Below are 15882 nucleotides of genomic sequence, written 5' to 3'. Positions count from 1 at the left end.
ACTCAGTACTACATCTGCACCTTAGCGGTGTTTTGTCAAATTTTAAATATTTTCTTCATCTGTCATCTACATCTACAACACTTCTCACACCAACACGCTCCTTAAGCTCGCCCCCCTTCCCTAGACCCACACACTGCATACTCGCGGCAGAGGCAGAGGCCGAAGCAGAGTGTGAATGAGATAATGTGAAAAAACACAAATATAAGCTGCGGGACAGGGTGGGTTTAGGCACTGCAAATTAATTTCTTCATTGTGGCTATAATAATGATCCAATTGGATAATTTGGTAATCTGATAGATATGGTCATTCCCTACTGAATGGCGTTTTTAGATTTCTTTTATCTTCAAAATTGTAGGTTTGGAAGGTTTTCGCCCTTTTGCGGGGGCGGGGCTCATTTTTTAAATACACTTGTAACAGTGTGAGCATACAGAAGTCTGTATGCAAAATTTAGTGCTCTAACTTTTATAGTCTCTGAGATCCAGGCGCTCTTAAGGACGGACGGACGGACGGACAGACAGACATGGCTGAATCGACTCGGCTACTGATGCTGATCAAGAATATATATACTTTATCGGGTCGGAAACGTTTCCTTCTGTGCGTTACATACAACCGTTAGTACTTCGAGTACCGGGTATAAAAACGCCATTCTGTAGGGAATGACCATATCTATCAGCCACAATGAAGAAATTAATTTCCAGTGGCTAAACCCACCCCGTCCCGCAGCTTAAATTTGTTTTTTGCACATTCTCTCATTCACACTCTGCTTCGCGCAGTGTGCGGCCTCTGCGTCTGCCTCGTCTCTGCCATGACTCTGCAGTGTGTTGCGCTAGGGGAGGGTGGCGAGCTAAAGGAGCGTGTTGACGTGAGTAGTGTTGTTGATGTAGATGACAGATGAAGAAAAAATGTAAAATTTGACAAATAACCGATAAGCTGCAGATGTAGTACTGAGTGCCGGATATAAAAGTTGGGACGGTAAGAAGCGTCTCACACGTCCCTTCTCGTTAGTTTTCTTTTATCTTCAAAATTGTTGGTTGGTGAGGTTTTCGCCCTTTTGCGGGGGCGGAAAGGGGCGTGGCTCATTTTTGAAATACACTGGTTTCAGTGTCCGCATACAACAGTCTGGAGACAAAATTTGGTGGCTCTAGCTCTTATAGTCTCTGAGACCTAGCCGACAAACAAGACGTACAGACGGACGGAAAGACAGACATGGCTCTATCGACTAGGCTATTGATGCTGATCAAGAATGTATATACTTTATGGAAACTTTATATGTACTTTATATGAAACGTTTCCTTCTGTGCGTTACATGCAACCGTTATTCCCCACAAATACAATAAACCCTATTTACTCTTCGAGTACCGGGTATAAAGAAAATTATTATTTGTGCTTAAAACGAAATAAAATCTTTATAAGGTTTGCGAACTATAAAAATAATCAGATCACTAGACACGATTCAACATTAACAATCTTAAGAATTAAATAATAATCAAATAAATATTATAACAATAAGGTTTCAAGAATCAACAATTGCGTAGTTCTGATTCTTATTAGAATATGTATGTATATTTAATTCTACTTCAGTTTCAACAATCAAAGTAATTCAAAGTTCTTCGAGTTCTCTTCAATATTTGGACTACTTTCTTGCTAAAACACGTGTAATTTAACTACTCGCTAGGCTTGTGCTTTAGAGTAGAGGTACAGAATTGTTTCTGAGTGTGCATTCATAATAATTTCATAAGGAACGTATTACGATCTAAGGCCTCGAGGCGAAAGGCAAAAGGCGGCGCCTAATTACTAATGCGGAGTTGCATGGCAATTCACGACCGAGTATTTGGTATTAGTCTGCTGCAGGGTAGAGTCCTATCTATCTAGGTAATACAATGGCGACACACAACCGTAGGAAAGCTTTGACTAGCACTGTAGAAATGTCAGCCAGCCTCTAACTGACAGATTCGAGTAAATGACTATTTATGTGGCTGAAAGAAGCTTCTGGAACAGCCACCCCACTTTTAACTCTGACTAGCTAATAGCTACTAATGAGAGTCTACTGTATGGCACAGACGGCCGAGGCTCCCGTATATTGGTTATTCAAGCGACGACGCATTCCCTCTAAGTAAATGTCCCGACTGAACAATCCAGCAGCCAAGGGAATCCTATAATTGAAACGAAATGAAAGTTAATCTATTTATTCGTCTCCGGAAAAACATCACCACTTACGCGTCAGATCCGGCACGGATGAAGGTTTTAAAGAGAGCCCACACCGGCTTATGGTCCGATGTGGTTATGGAAGGCACCGAGTCGTACAACAGGCACTGCACATAGGGCTGCGTCGGCGTGGACACGCCTGGTATTATGGTCTGGCGACGTATGACTAGGCCCTGGACCTGCCTGTACTTGTAGAGTATTCTGTCAGTGTAGGCCGGAGCGCGCTGCTTTGAGGAGGTATCGAAGTTCTGGCTACCCGGGTCGTACTTGTAAGTAGGTGGAAATGTTATATTTGCCTCCATGAAGCCACGGAAGGCCGCACCGTCGGCCAGCACAGAGGAGAGTTGATCCGTATGCATGTAACCGTGTGGCAAGTGCGAGGGCAGCGGGAACTTTGTGTTTTGAATCCACTCCATCAATTTCTCGCGGGGCTCGCCGAGTCGGAAGTTTAGGTCACCGCACCAGAAGACGTTATCAAAATTTTGCGTCACATCCTTATTCTTGTGCCGAAGGTTGGGCAAATTCCGAGGCAAATCCAGAGCGTTAATAATGCGCTTCACATCCGACACCCGCTCCTTCACCTTCTGCTGGTGAGCGGTCAAGTGGGAGGTCACAAAGAGCATGGAAGTACCGAATAAGCAGAAGGATATGGCCACAGCACCCTTGGTGCGAAAGGCAGAGCCGGTGCGCACCGACATAGAGGCATCCTCCGGAGCCGAGCAGTACCAGATGAGATCGCGCCGCATGTAGACAGCCAGATGAAGGGTGCCCAGAGTGGTCGAATGAAAAAGGACATGCGAGGGGCCAAGGGTCTCCTGCAGCGTGACCTCCCACTCAAAGCGATCCGGCGTGGACTCCTGGGTGCCCATGACAACTATGTCCGGCACATGTTCCACGTTGGCCGGCAGCACAAAATCATTTAATTGTCTGAAATTGTCAGCAAAGGAAACGAAACATTCAGTTAGAGTCCGTAATGCGATATTATTAACGTTTCTACTCACTTGGGTGGACTGTGACCGTTCATGTTCCAAGTGCCCACGAAAATGGTGACTTCCTTCTGAGGCAGCACGCGGCCCAGTTCGCTTGGCCCCAGCAAAGAGGAGGAGCCTAGACGCCCGTCCAGGTAGCTCCGTTCGCGCGCCTTATCGGCAGGAATAAGGTTTAGGGCATGTGCAGCCACCAGCGACTGACGCGCGAGGTTGGAGCCGGAGCCCTGTCGCTGCAGCGTCATGTTCTCGTGCGACATGAAGCGGACGCCAGGCTGCTCCTGCATGGTCGCTTCAAATCCATCAGGCTGGCTGGCTATGTTGGGCGAGGACATATGCTGAGGCGTAGTGGCACGCTTAATGTCCGTAGACTCTTCAGTGGTGTGCAGTTGCGGCAGCTCCTTCCCGGGAGGATACAGCTTCAGGCGGAGACGCGAGCGGCAGGCTGAGACTGCAATGGGCCGGATCGGAGAGCGGGGCATGCTTTCACTTCGCCCCACAGCAGTGGGGGACGATGCGCCGGCTGTGGCCGAAGCTACAGCAGCAGCGTTGCTGCATTGAGCAAAGAAGGTCTTGGTGCCGACTGGCGATTCTGGTGCACTGGCGCACTCACTGGACAGACGTGGTCGCTGAAATGAAGTGCCACCCTCGCTAGAGTTCAACGAGACCGAATTGTTATCCACCATACTCAAGCTCAGCGACAGGTTGTCGCGACGAAGCACGCTGTTGAGGGTGCTGTCCGGTATGGAATTGTAGCGCACCGTGACCGGCGGTGTCAGGGGCTTCTTCTCGGCCTTACAGCATAGGCTGAACTGGTGGCTGAATCGGTTATGGTTCGGTGACCGGTGCTTGGGCGACTTGCGCCGCATCACAACGTCCGCACCTCCATCGCTCTGGGAGCCCGCGTCACTGCTGTAACGGTGGGAGTGTCCTTTGCTTTTCGACGACGGCTTGGTACGCCTGTGGAAGCTTATCAGACCGCTGTGCGATTTCTCCAACGGCAGTGTTTGGCTTTTATGGTTGCTATGGCTGTTGCTGCTGCTGCTGACGGCCAAGTGGTTTCGCGCTTGCTCCGCTGTGGCCTTGGCGAAACTCACATCGAAGTGGCCGCATGCGGACACGGGACGTCGTTGAAGGCTTGGCGATTCGGGAGTTATAGGATGAGGTTCCACCTTGCTAGGGCGCTTGGTCAGTAGCCCGAAGAGAGAGCTGCCCGTCTTGTGGCCAGAGCGGGGGCTGCTGGTGGAGCTAGTGATGCGCTCCTCGCTGCCAGCGGTGCTGTGCTGCATGGCGTACGAGTCACCAAATAGTCTAATCAAATCACGTTGTTTGTTGATCTTCCTTACATCACGAGGTTAGCTCAACCTCTTCCGGAGAAAGGCACTTTGCAAAGTAAATTTGTGCTTTGTTAGGTACAATCAGCTCTCTCTGCTGCCCATGTCGCGCGACTATTTTCCGATTTTCATCTAACGTATGGTTGACATTTATGAGATTCTTGGCCTCTGCCCGTAGCTGACTTGTTGTTTTGCTCAGCAGCACGGGTATAATGGCATATAAATAGTAATGGCAGACAGCAGCCAAGTCGTCATCGAATAATGCAGATGCTCTCGTTGTTGGTGTCGCCGTCGTTGCACAGTATTTGCTTTCCCAATGCAAATTATTTGAGCACGTCGATGACGTACACGATCCGAAAATCTGGTACTAGTCGTACTGGTACTGGTACTGCCTAATTGTGCTGCTTGTCCCTCAGCCCTCAGCCCTCAGCCCATTGGCAGCTTTCGTTCCGTTTGTTTGTTCTACTGCAGGGAATTTAATGAATGAATAAATGCAGGGCTAATTAGCTGACGAGGTCTACTAGTCACATGGGCACGTACACACGCACTCACTTACCCAGGATTTGCAGGGAACCTCCTTCACATGGTGGGCAGACAGCGTGATCTGAAAAGATTCAAAAAATCAATACAGCGCAGTCATACATTGTAATAAAAGCCGCGACACTCAAAGGCACCCACGGGGGAGTCACGAGTTGTGGCAGTAGTCGCTCCGGCAATGCCTGGGCGCCAGCACGAAACATGGGGTGGATTGACAGGGGTGGGGTGGTTGGCTGCTGCCGAAACGAAACGGCGACGTAACAACATTGGCATGCTGTGGCTATGGCGCCCACACAGTCATCAGAGAGACACACAAACACACTTCCCACCGCGACATCACTTCATTAGCACACCGCGCAGCTCCTATGCTGATCTCGCGGGTGATTTATAATTAGCACCCCATTGTTGCCGCCAAACGCTCGGCTCGCCTTGGATGGCGCACGATTCTGTGTTGCATTCAAGTTCAGGTTCAGGTTCGAAAATGCGATGCCGCATTGACGAATTTCCTACCTGATGGACAATCGAACGACTCTCTCGCTGAAGAACTAAACTACTCCCTGCTGGTGGCCCAATATTGTTGTTTGTGGAATTCAAAATATTGTGAAAATGCGGCGCTGTTTGTCCATCCGAACAGTGTGGCCTCGGAATTGCCGATAAAATACAGCGCCGGACCCACAGAAATATACCGTCATATACGTTTACATTTTAAAAATATACTGAAAATGTACCGATGAAAGATTTTGATTTTGTCAACACTAAAAACACATTATTTCCTAATAAAACTTTGGCGGGACTTTGACGGGATAGCAGAGATCAGAGGAGAATTATAACCACACAATACAGTAGACTGTACAATTCAATAGGCACATTTCTTGTTATCGTCCTGGTGAACGCACTTGAACAGCGTTTTTGGTGCAAGAATTCATGGAGCGGTTTTTGAGAAATGGATCGTAAAAAAAGGACCACGCTGAAGATGAATACATAAACAAATGTATGCCAAAAATGTATACATAATTCTGAAAATGTGTATACAAAACATATGAAAATGTTAAAAGCACGTCAGTCTAAGATAAGCATTATAAGCAGTTTGGAAAGGAAAACTTTAATATTAAGTAATACAGAGATTTTCCAAAGATACATACTGCTGGTTGCCCAGCAACAAAGTGTCAAATCTGATTCATAAATCGAAAACAATTATAGTTTTAGCGTTGAGAATCATAACTAGCTTGTAAAATTAAGCAGAATATCAAAATTGTGGGAAATGTTATAGGATATACGGTATATTTACGGTGTATTTTGAAAATGAAAAGGTATTCTTCGGTATATTTCGGTAGGTCATTTTGGTATATTTTATCGATATAGCCGCGGTCACACTGGTCGCGGTGCGGTTTCGTCTGAAAAATAGGTATAAATTATAAAGTCAGTGGACCATCACAATGGCAGCCCAGACCATACTGTTCGACTTCACGCTGGATAGCGCCAAAACGGCCGACGAGAAGCAGCGCCAGGAGGTGGCTAAGATACTGCGGAATGAGCTGGAGCACGTCTTCCCCCAGCTGGAACTTGTCTACAGCATGGATTGTATAGAGAACGGGTACTTCTCGGTGCTGCACGAGAACAAGGCCACGATCATCACTTGCCGCATCTTCCAGCACGGCCTGCTGACCGTCAATGTGGAGTACTTCCTGCCCGCTGGGAAGGAGCCCATCATGTCCTTCGATGTATGTAAAGCTATTCTATTACCTCAAGATTATACCGAATAACCCGTAACCCACGCCCTGCCACAAGAGAAAACACGTCGCTTTCCGGCGTTGTGATAAGCTTGAGAAAGAGGTTTGTTCCACCAGCAAGGAAATTGATTTTCCGCATATGTACATTCGAGTGCACGGTTGTGTGTGTGTGCGTGTCTCGCGCCGGCGGCGGGGGCGTGCCAGACCGTTTCCCTTTCGCGTCGTCGGTGTCGGTCGGGCTGTCCAGTCCCCAAACCCTTGGCCTCTGGGTTAGCTTGTCCTTGGCCTTAAGGGGCCGACAATGCGGCTATCCTAGCCCCAATGGCAATGCTACCAAAGCCCAAAGTATTATCTAACACCTCCACCAACCGATTTGTCAGCTTTATATGTGTGTATGTATATGTACATATCATCTGACGACGGGCCTAACGCTAGGCTTCTGTGCTAGATTACCTCACCAGTCGCCCGCTTTCGCTCGCGCGCTCTCTTTCTGGGACCCACGTGGGTTTGCTACGAAATCAAGTTCATTGATTGAAATTCCCCATGCCACAAAAAACAGCGCGAAACATGCATACATACATATGTAGATAGTACGAGGAGACACACATGTATGTGTAGACACACATAAATGTGTATGTATATATGTATGTAGCCCCCTCCTATCTTGATGCCGGTTCTGCGGGTTTCCCAAACAAACATTCTGTGTTTCTTCTTGGTATTTTGCAATTTGCATCTGCTTCTGCATGTGCAGCAGGCCTGCCTTGGTGCATATTTATGGCTCGGTCTGTCTGGTCTGTGGGTTGCTTTGTTGTTTTATTGGCATCCAACTTTCCTTTTTCATAAGTATCCAAGAATTTGTGACTATAAATAGGTTTGCGGCTGGGCTGCCTAAGCGGGAGGCGCTTGTAAAGTTCGCCCCGAAGGTCATTATTTGTGCTGTTTTCATGGGTTTTGATTTATTCATACATTCTTGGGCCTGCATTTGTGTGAGAGGTTTAAATAAAGCATTACTTTGCAGACCATGCGCACCATGGAACTGATTCTGCGACAGAAATTAGATTCCGATCGGTCAAAATACTTGCCACCGATAAAGCGCGGCGGATATATCGACATATACATGACTAGCTCAGGTTGGTCGAATTAGTTTAGTTTTGCCAGTTCGTTCCATTTGCAATAATTATGTATAACCTCATACCTAAAACCACTACTATCCACCCACCCACTACCCACGGACAGTTCGTGAAACTGTCTCGCAAAATTCCGCTGCAGGGCCGTGAGCATCTGTGCAGTAATGAGATAAATGCAATGCACATACCATATACCACATATGTACAACAAACACATCATGAATACAATCGGTTTGCCGACACCACCCACCTGTCCACCTATATGTACATAAATATGTATGTATAGCGTTACATCCTAGTAATAATAGGAATTACTTAGGAAGTTCCTGCATGCTTGTTCCGTCACGCTACTAGTTTCCATTACTACCGACCTCAAAGTCTGCGTGGCCCAGCCTTCTTTGGATTGTTCTTATTCCCTCCTCTGATTGATTTATAATTATTATAATTTTTATATACTTTTTATTTCCATATTCAAACGATCTATTCGATCGCTCATCTTCGCGCCATGAACAACCACATTTCGGGACCACTTGCAAACCAACAACACAACAAAAACAACGAAAAATAAAAACCAAACTGAAAATTCACCAAAATTATGTCTGAATTATAAATTAATGTGTAAAATATTGAAATTATACTTATACGCCCTATGCACACCATGTGTCACCTGCCCTGCCTCGCCTCGCCTCGCTCCTACGTACGCTCGCTCGCTCGTTCTCGATCAACAACTACACCTACACCACCACCAACCACGAAACGATACGAACCACCACCTCCCCCACTAGGGCTTGGTGCATGGCAAAAGCTTGGAAAATGCCTTGGCCGTGAAACTGAAGGCCATTAAGGGACAGAAGCTGCCCGCCCTAAGGCGCGGTGATGTCCCTAGGTATTTTCCATCGTCAGGTAACGTATACTCTTTGGATTTCATATTACAAAAAATAGAGCAAACAATCTACTGATATGTATGTATGTGCATACCACTCAAAGTGTACATATCTCATATGAATGAACGTTGAGCGTATGCGTATGCGTATGCAGCACCGAGCTGATGTTCTGAGAGTTCTAGAGGCACCAAGCATGATAGATTCATTTCAGCCATTTTTCGTTCTTTCGGATTTTCGGTTTCTTTCCGATGGACGACTCTCCTCCTTATTTGGAAGAGATTCTCGTTGTTACTTTGATGTCCTTTCTATGTAATTTTCGGTTTGTTTTGCTTCTGACACTCAGTTGGTTATCAGCATGCCGCTTAGCCATCCAAGCCAAATTAATTCGCCAATACATAAATACATATGTTGACGTATATTCTAATAATGATTAATCTTTCGCAGATGAGCGCATTATTGAGTACGATATCGACAAGCTTGTTTATGAGGCACGCTCGCCTTTCCAAAAGATTCAAATCTTGCACTCAAAGACTCTGGGAAACATGCTACTGTTGGACGAGCTTCAGAGTAAGTACAATTCGATCAACTGGTAGCAGCATGAACATGATATTAAATTACACATTTGCAGATATTGCCGAGTCCGATCTGATCTATACAGAAACCCTGATGGGTCGTGGCATTGAGAACTATGAGGGCAAGGAGATCTGCATTCTAGGTGGTGGGGACGGCGCTCTGCTGTACGAGCTGTTGAAGGAGAACCCCAAGCACGTGGTGATGCTGGAGATAGATGAGCTGGTTATGGAGGCCTGCAACAAATATCTCAACTCGATTTGCGGGGACGTTTTGGAGAAGCGCAAGAGCGACCAGTACGAAATCGTTGTGGGCGACTGTGTGGAGTACTTGAAAAAGTTCATTGCCGAGGACCGCAAGTTTGACTATGTTTTTGGCGACCTCACCGACATACCCATTACAGGGGCACCTGTCGGCGTCGACTGGGACTTTATCAGGACCATTTTCGAGCACTCGTTCCAGGTTCTGAAGCCAGATGGCAAGTTCTTGACCCACGGCAATGGCACCAGTTGCACTGAATCTCTGGAACTGTTCGAGGAACAGCTGGCCCTGCTCAAGCCGAAGGTTAAATACACCACGTCGAAGGCATTCGTTCCTTCATTCATGGAAGAGTGGCTCTTCTATCAAGTGTCTTTCGCTTGACCAGCTAAAAGCGAACGACAAGCCGAGCGACGACTAGGGGGCGGAGAGGACCAGCAACGATTACCAGCAACTACTATAAAGACGGATAATGCCACAATGTGTCTCCGGAATGCTACTTCCAGCACACCATCAACAACAGAAACAGCAACAACAACACCAACACCACACCAGAACGGGCCCAGAACCAGAATGGAGCTTGAAGTAAATGAGCCGCTCATCAAGCTGCACTCGTACACAGTCACTCTGCATGGAGCAGCAAAAGTCAAGCAGGAGCTGCCCAAGCTCCGGCAGCGTCGTCGTCAGCTACGAGTGCACTATCACCATTCTATGGTTTCTTAGTGGAGGCCAATGTCATCGCCACCGCCATCCGTATCGCATCACAGCAAAGCACAGCTCAAGGCAGAACCCCCCAAAACGCACTTCCAATGGCTGTTACTTACAATTGAAAACCAAACCAAATATTTATCCAATTTGTTTACGATTAAGTTAGAAGTTAATTCCGTTCTCGATCACTGATTATTTCAAATGATAAATTTAAGTTGAAAGTAGAAGTTTAAACAACGGGGGCAGGCCACACACCACAATTTTACGTATTCTGTTTGTGTTTAATTAAACTATTTCTAAGCGTGAAATGTATTCGTATTTGTAGTACAAATGTATTTCCTATGCTATGCTATGTATTAATACTCGTAGTGCATGTTGAGTTTTCCGTTTACTGGCAAAAGTGAGAAGGCAGGCCCAGGCTTGCCCCAGCTAGGTACGTGTGCAGAAGGGTGGGAGGAGTGTAGCATTCAACACCATCTTTTAGTGCTGTACAATTAATAATACAACTTATTTCACTTGAATTTTAAATGAAAATACTTGAAAAGTAATAAATAGTCGTACGCAGATTCAGAACAGGCGAGTTTTGCTGTTTAAATAACTTCCAGAACTAGGAGTCAAACCGAAGAATAGAGCTACATAAAACTACATCTCGGGGAAGAAGTAAATTGAAACTATATTCAAATGTGCCGCGAGAAAACGGCTGACGAAGTGGAGCTCATTTCCGATCACACAGTGTCATCGGGTTTCAACTCTGCGCTATTTTTTGGTCATACTCAAGGGAGAGTCCATCAAAACTGTATTTTATTGTTTTTATCAAGTCGTGGTGGTGTGCTATAGAAGCAGTTGGAAACGAAATATCCAAAAAGGGTATTGAAGCGTCCGTACTCACAGTGTGGTCTTTAAGCGACATTGCCATTCAACAGAAGTGGCCTACATCAGCTGATAGTGTTGACAATAAAGTACATACCATATCGTCGAAATTTCCAAGAGAGTGTGTGAAAAAAAATATGGACAGGAAACTGCACAGTGGCATGCACCATCCCACCCTGCGACTGCTGCAGGAGTCGGGCTGTGAGATCTCAGCGCACAACCTGATGTACCCCGTCTTCATTGTGAGCAACGATGACGATGTGCAGCCAATTGCAAGCATGCCGGGGATTTCCAGGTTCGGAGTGAACCGTCTGCGGGAGCATCTGGAGCCGCTGGTCCAGAAGGGGCTGACCTCCGTGCTGATATTCGGCGTGGTAGAGTCCGAACTGAAAGACGAGGAGGCCTCGAATGCGGACTCGGCAGTAAACCCAGTGGTGCGAGCACTGCCCAAGCTGCGGGAGTGGTTTCCCGACCTACTAATTGCTTGCGACGTGTGCATCTGTCCGTATTCGTCGCACGGCCACTGTGGTCTCCTGGGCAAAAACGGCCTGGAGAACGGACCGAGCATAAAGCGGATTGCCGAGATCGCCGTAGCGTATGGACAGGCTGGTGCCCACATAGTGGCTCCCTCGGACATGATGGACAATCGCGTGCGGGCTATTAAGCAGGCCCTTATCGACGCTAGCCTGAACAGTGTCTCGCTACTGGCATATTCAGCCAAGTTTTCTTCCAACTTCTACGGTCCGTTCCGGGAGGCGGCTCAGTCGGCCCCCAAGTTTGGCGACCGTCGGTGCTACCAGCTGCCCAGCGGATCCCGCAGCCTAGCCATGCGCGCAATTCAGCGCGACGTCAGCGAGGGAGCGGACATGCTGATGGTGAAGCCCGGCATGCCATATCTGGACATTCTACGACAGACCAAGGACTCCTGTCCCTACCACACACTGTACGTGTACCAGGTGTCGGGCGAGTACGCCATGCTCTATTACGCCGCCAAGGCAGGAGCCTTCGAGCTGCGAGATGCCGTCCTTGAGTCCATGCGAAGCTTCCGTCGCGCGGGTGCCGATTGCATCATTACCTACTACACCCCGTACCTGCTGGACATCATTGGCCGAACCGCCTAAAAACGTTCAAACCACTATACATCGAAAGTCTCAAAAAGCGTACAATCCATACTACACAGCACGTATATATATTTCAAATAGTTTTCCCCTGGTGTCGTCTTTAGCTTTATGGAACTTTCACTGTGTAATTAATGTGTAATCACCATTACTGGTGTTTCTGTCGTCAGAATAAAACTTCGTATACGTATATACAAAAGTACATGTATGCGTATCTATGTGCTTATCAATAGATCCGATTTGGAAGTCTAATGTGCTCAGTGCCATGTGCGGATGTACTTGTGGGGCGACGCATATGGAATTTCATTGATTTGTGTTGAAATTTCGCAATGTTTCAGCGGGCGAACCGGTGAAACCAGTGGGTCGGCGAAAGTGTCTGATTATCCAGGTACAGATTATGGCATTTAACACTTTAATGTAGGCCAATTTCGATTTCGAGTAGAGATATATGTATATGTATGTAAGTATTTATGTTTGTTTGATGTGGCGAACACTGAACACTTATATGCTAGCCTAGGCCTAGTGGCTCATAAAATTGGTACTTTCAAGTCTTACAAAACGATAAAATCACAAAATCAAATGCAGTAAGTACATGGGGATCATTGGATCGACATAAAACAATTAATTAAAGGGAAAACTATATCTACGTACGATATATACGTATATATGTATGTGTGTATGGGGGAATACTGAGTGCGTTTTTTAGGATTGCTTTGATTGCGATTTATGTGAAATTATGGCTATCGCTGGGATGCTGCCTTGCCTGCCCGACTGACTGCCTGCTTATGGGCTCTCCGTATTGTTGATGTGGCTGTGCTCGAGGATGTCGGTATTCTGCATTGGCTCCAGGTCCGTTTCGGAGATTATCTCGGCCAGCCACTGTTCGATTTGCACCGGATGGAAGGAGTCCTCGTCCCCACTGTTTGCCTCAAGGATTATCTTCAGGTTCTCAAAGTTCTTTAAAACCAGGCGCCTACCCGGCGCTACCTGTGACCCGGACACCGATATCGACTCTGTGACTCTGCTTTGGCTTTGTGTGTTGATGCTGGTGGACATGGAGACATCGTCTTGCCTTGGCGGCTGCACTGTGTTGGATTTGGCGTCGCAGCTAGAATCGGCAGCAGCTGTTTGCACCGACGAGGTCGTTGTGGGCGCCTCCACCTCTGGCTCTGGTACATTGTGATATGGTCGACGCGGCTTCTCCTTCATGCTCCTCTTTATCTCGTTGAGCAGGCGGTTGTAGAAGTCGCAGGTGACATCGTGGGTGTCTACCTCCTGAAAGCGATACTCGTTCCGGAGTGTGGGTGTGGATTGCCCAGAGCCGGAAGCTGCCAGCTGCATCGGCGGCTCTACCGCCGCCGCCTGACTGGCATGCTTCTTAGACTGCTTCTTGGAATGCGAACGAGAGCTAGCGTTGCTCGAATAATTCGAGCTGGAGGCGGTGGTTGTTGGAGTGGACTGCGACTGACTCTGATCCTGCTCGTTGGTGCTGCTGCAGTCGGCAGATTTGACGACCGGGATCTCCGCACTGACGGCCTCTTCGGTGGCGCAGTTGATGGTCAGACTGGCAATGTTGCGCAGGTTGATAGTGCCGTTGCAGTTGTTGATAGTTATTTTTGGTTTGAAGCGCTGCTTGCGCCCCTTGGGCTTGGTGGATGGATCAGTTGGTGGAAGCTCGAGGCAGCTGCTCGTTGACTTGGCCGTCTCTCGGCCCAGACTGGAGACGGCATCGGCTATTGACGACTCCAGCTCATCATCCAGCTCCTCCAGATTGAGCGGCGGCACTGGCACAGGCGCGTGGTGCTCGCGCTTTATCTTTGACTTGCGTATCAGTTCCTTGGCCTCCTTCAGCGTTATGTTAATAATGGAACGCTTGGCGTTGTCTTCTACGACGGCCTTGTTACCCGAGAAGTCCACCACTATGGCCTCGGGCTGCGCCTCGTTTTCCAGCTCATAGTAGGAAATATTGCGGTCCTGCAGGCACTTGTACATCGTCTCGTGGTCGTCCAGCGGCTCGATATAGTCTTCGCTGCGCAGTTCAGTGTTCCGATAGTCTTGCAGCGCCAGCTGCATGTTGCTGTTGTCCAGCAGGAAGTGACCAAAGCTTCGTATGGCTGCCAGCAGCTTCTCCTCCTCCTCTCTATCGCCAGTGATGAAGCGGACCCCACCCTGCTCCTTGTCTGTCTTGTTGTCCACAGGCGACGACTTCAGCTGCTGCTGCTGTTGCTGGGTGTTGGCGATGACCTCCAGCTGTCGCAACAGCAACTTCTCGCGCATATGCAGCGCCGCGCGAACCTCGTTAAACTTCTTTTGCACATTGCCTTTGACCTGAAAACACGAATGGACAAAGGGTGGAAGCAACTGTTATTGTTTTTGCGCAAGCAATCAACTCCACTCACCTCTTCCAGAATCTTGTCCATGGCGACCACTGACCACTGTTTCACGTCCCGGATTTCTCACACACAGATCATTTTCCCTTTTTCACCAGTTTTTTTTTCAAAGTTTGATCGAAGAATTATAAACAGTGTGACCGCCAGTGTGACCTCAGGGCCTCTAAAATATACCGAAATATACTTTTTCATTTTCAAAATATACCGTAAAATATACTGTGGAAATAAAATTGATTTATTTAAATAAAAACGTCTCAAATCCATATTATTTCTTTATTGGAGGTAATTGATTTCCTTTCTTCGTAAAGCTTAAACGACAAAACATTATTTTCCTTTAAATTCACCGTATTCACTATCGTCATCAATTTCCTTTAGCCTAGTACTCAGAACGAAAAAAAGGGGCCGCTAGAAAAATTAGGGATGATATTCGTATGGAGCCTATAAGAAATGTTGTCGCGCACAAGTTACTTTCTAGCGGCAGTACGCCAGGCAGTACCACTAACCAAATGGTATAGTAGGCTTGATTCACACGGACAACACAACACACACCGCAACATGTGCAGAATGTGGGTGGGGGTTGGTGGGCGGACCCTTGGGGTTGGAAAAAATAAAAAATATACCAATAAAAGTTGTTATTGTATTTGAATGCTGTAATTGTTTTAAATGCTGATTTTATACTGCTTTATTCAAAATTTTATGCATATTATGGAAACGATGTCGCTTCTCGACTTCGTTGCTGCCGTATTATCAACATTTGGTTAGTGGCAGTACTCAGATCGACAAACAAAACTGGCCGATTATATCTAAAATGTCAGCCGATAGTATTTTGAGGTATTGATAGTATTTGTGTGGTATTCGTTGGTATGTTTCTAGCAGTTCGACAAATATAGATATGTCTTATATTCCGCGCTGGTACCTAGCAAACAGAGAGTAATGTCTCAATAAAATGGAGCACCGTGCTTCTGAACGAGCTTAAGGCCATCAAACGGCAAAAAAAGGAAACAATTATATTAAGTTAATGAGATTATATTGAATTTAGTTGCCTTTTTAATTTGTTTAACTTTTTTGAACGCCAGTTGCTTCAGTGCCGTGAAGGGGCGAAGGCGGCGATTTGGACTCAAAACTATCAAATTTTTAATAGGAAGGGTGCTTGGAGGCGCAGTTT

The 15882-nt window shown here is 47.0% G+C and overlaps 4 protein-coding genes across 5 annotated transcripts; 2 read left to right on the top strand and 2 right to left on the bottom strand.

Annotated features, from left to right (window-relative positions):
• Nucleotides 1-1827: 1827 nt before the first annotated feature.
• LOC117579650 (inositol polyphosphate 5-phosphatase E) lies at nucleotides 1828-5710 on the bottom strand. The gene is made up of 5 exons (XM_034265631.1): nucleotides 5573-5710; nucleotides 5082-5129; nucleotides 3207-4990; nucleotides 2218-3132; nucleotides 1828-2153 (listed from the first exon to the last, which is right to left on the bottom strand). Exons 3-5 carry the CDS (start codon nucleotides 4478-4480, stop codon nucleotides 2045-2047), a joined length of 2298 nt encoding a protein of 765 aa, XP_034121522.1. The 5' UTR covers nucleotides 4481-4990; nucleotides 5082-5129; nucleotides 5573-5710; the 3' UTR covers nucleotides 1828-2044.
• A 715-nt stretch (nucleotides 5711-6425) lies between these two features.
• On the top strand, nucleotides 6426-10912 carry LOC117579111 (spermine synthase). Of its 2 annotated transcripts, none has more exons than XM_034264838.1 (4): nucleotides 6426-6783; nucleotides 7811-7922; nucleotides 9248-9370; nucleotides 9432-10912. In XM_034264838.1, the coding sequence occupies exons 1-4, from the start codon at nucleotides 6499-6501 to the stop codon at nucleotides 10013-10015; spliced, it is 1104 nt and encodes a 367-aa protein (XP_034120729.1). In that variant the 5' UTR covers nucleotides 6426-6498; the 3' UTR covers nucleotides 10016-10912. The 2 variants fall into 2 exon arrangements, with proteins under 2 accessions (XP_034120729.1, XP_034120727.1); XM_034264836.1 differs by lacking the exon at nucleotides 7811-7922 and adding an exon at nucleotides 8705-8822 and having other exon boundaries at nucleotides 6427-6783.
• Nucleotides 10913-11137: 225 nt separating this feature from the next.
• Nucleotides 11138-12526, top strand: LOC117579112 (delta-aminolevulinic acid dehydratase). The gene has a single exon (XM_034264839.1). The coding sequence runs from the start codon at nucleotides 11347-11349 to the stop codon at nucleotides 12328-12330; it is 984 nt and encodes a 327-aa protein (XP_034120730.1). The 5' UTR covers nucleotides 11138-11346; the 3' UTR covers nucleotides 12331-12526.
• Nucleotides 12527-12722: 196 nt separating this feature from the next.
• LOC117579110 lies at nucleotides 12723-14867 on the bottom strand. Its single transcript, XM_034264835.1, has 2 exons — nucleotides 14727-14867; nucleotides 12723-14655 (listed from the first exon to the last, which is right to left on the bottom strand). Exons 1-2 carry the CDS (start codon nucleotides 14745-14747, stop codon nucleotides 13111-13113), a joined length of 1566 nt encoding a protein of 521 aa, XP_034120726.1. The 5' UTR covers nucleotides 14748-14867; the 3' UTR covers nucleotides 12723-13110.
• Nucleotides 14868-15882: the final 1015 nt, after the last annotated feature.

This window comes from Drosophila guanche, unplaced genomic scaffold, assembly GCF_900245975.1.
Source record: "Drosophila guanche unplaced genomic scaffold, DGUA_6, whole genome shotgun sequence".
In the NCBI taxonomy this organism is placed as follows: Eukaryota; Metazoa; Arthropoda; class Insecta; order Diptera; family Drosophilidae; genus Drosophila; species Drosophila guanche.
The sequence above is the reverse complement of the archived record's forward strand: the minus strand, read 5'-3'. Positions and strand labels throughout refer to the sequence as shown.

Bases quoted from the DNA above. Each gene is read 5' to 3' on its own strand.
- LOC117579650 (XM_034265631.1), bottom strand. From the start codon at position 4,480: ATGCAGCACAGCACCGCTGGCAGCGAGGAGCGCATCACTAGCTCCACC. The intron at 3,133-3,206 runs GTGAGTAGAAAC...TGACAATTTCAG, and splicing joins AACGGTCACAGTCCACCCAA to ACAATTAAATGATTTTGTGC. The intron at 2,154-2,217 runs GTAAGTGGTGAT...TTTCAATTATAG, and splicing joins ATCCGTGCCGGATCTGACGC to GATTCCCTTGGCTGCTGGAT.
- LOC117579111 (XM_034264836.1), top strand. From the start codon at position 6,499: ATGGCAGCCCAGACCATACTGTTCGACTTCACGCTGGATAGCGCCAAA. The intron at 6,784-8,704 runs GTATGTAAAGCT...CTCCCCCACTAG, and splicing joins AGCCCATCATGTCCTTCGAT to GGCTTGGTGCATGGCAAAAG. The intron at 8,823-9,247 runs GTAACGTATACT...AATCTTTCGCAG, and splicing joins TAGGTATTTTCCATCGTCAG to ATGAGCGCATTATTGAGTAC.
- LOC117579112 (XM_034264839.1), top strand. From the start codon at position 11,347: ATGGACAGGAAACTGCACAGTGGCATGCACCATCCCACCCTGCGACTG.
- LOC117579110 (XM_034264835.1), bottom strand. From the start codon at position 14,747: ATGGACAAGATTCTGGAAGAG. The intron at 14,656-14,726 runs GTGAGTGGAGTT...TCGTGTTTTCAG, and splicing joins TGGACAAGATTCTGGAAGAG to GTCAAAGGCAATGTGCAAAA.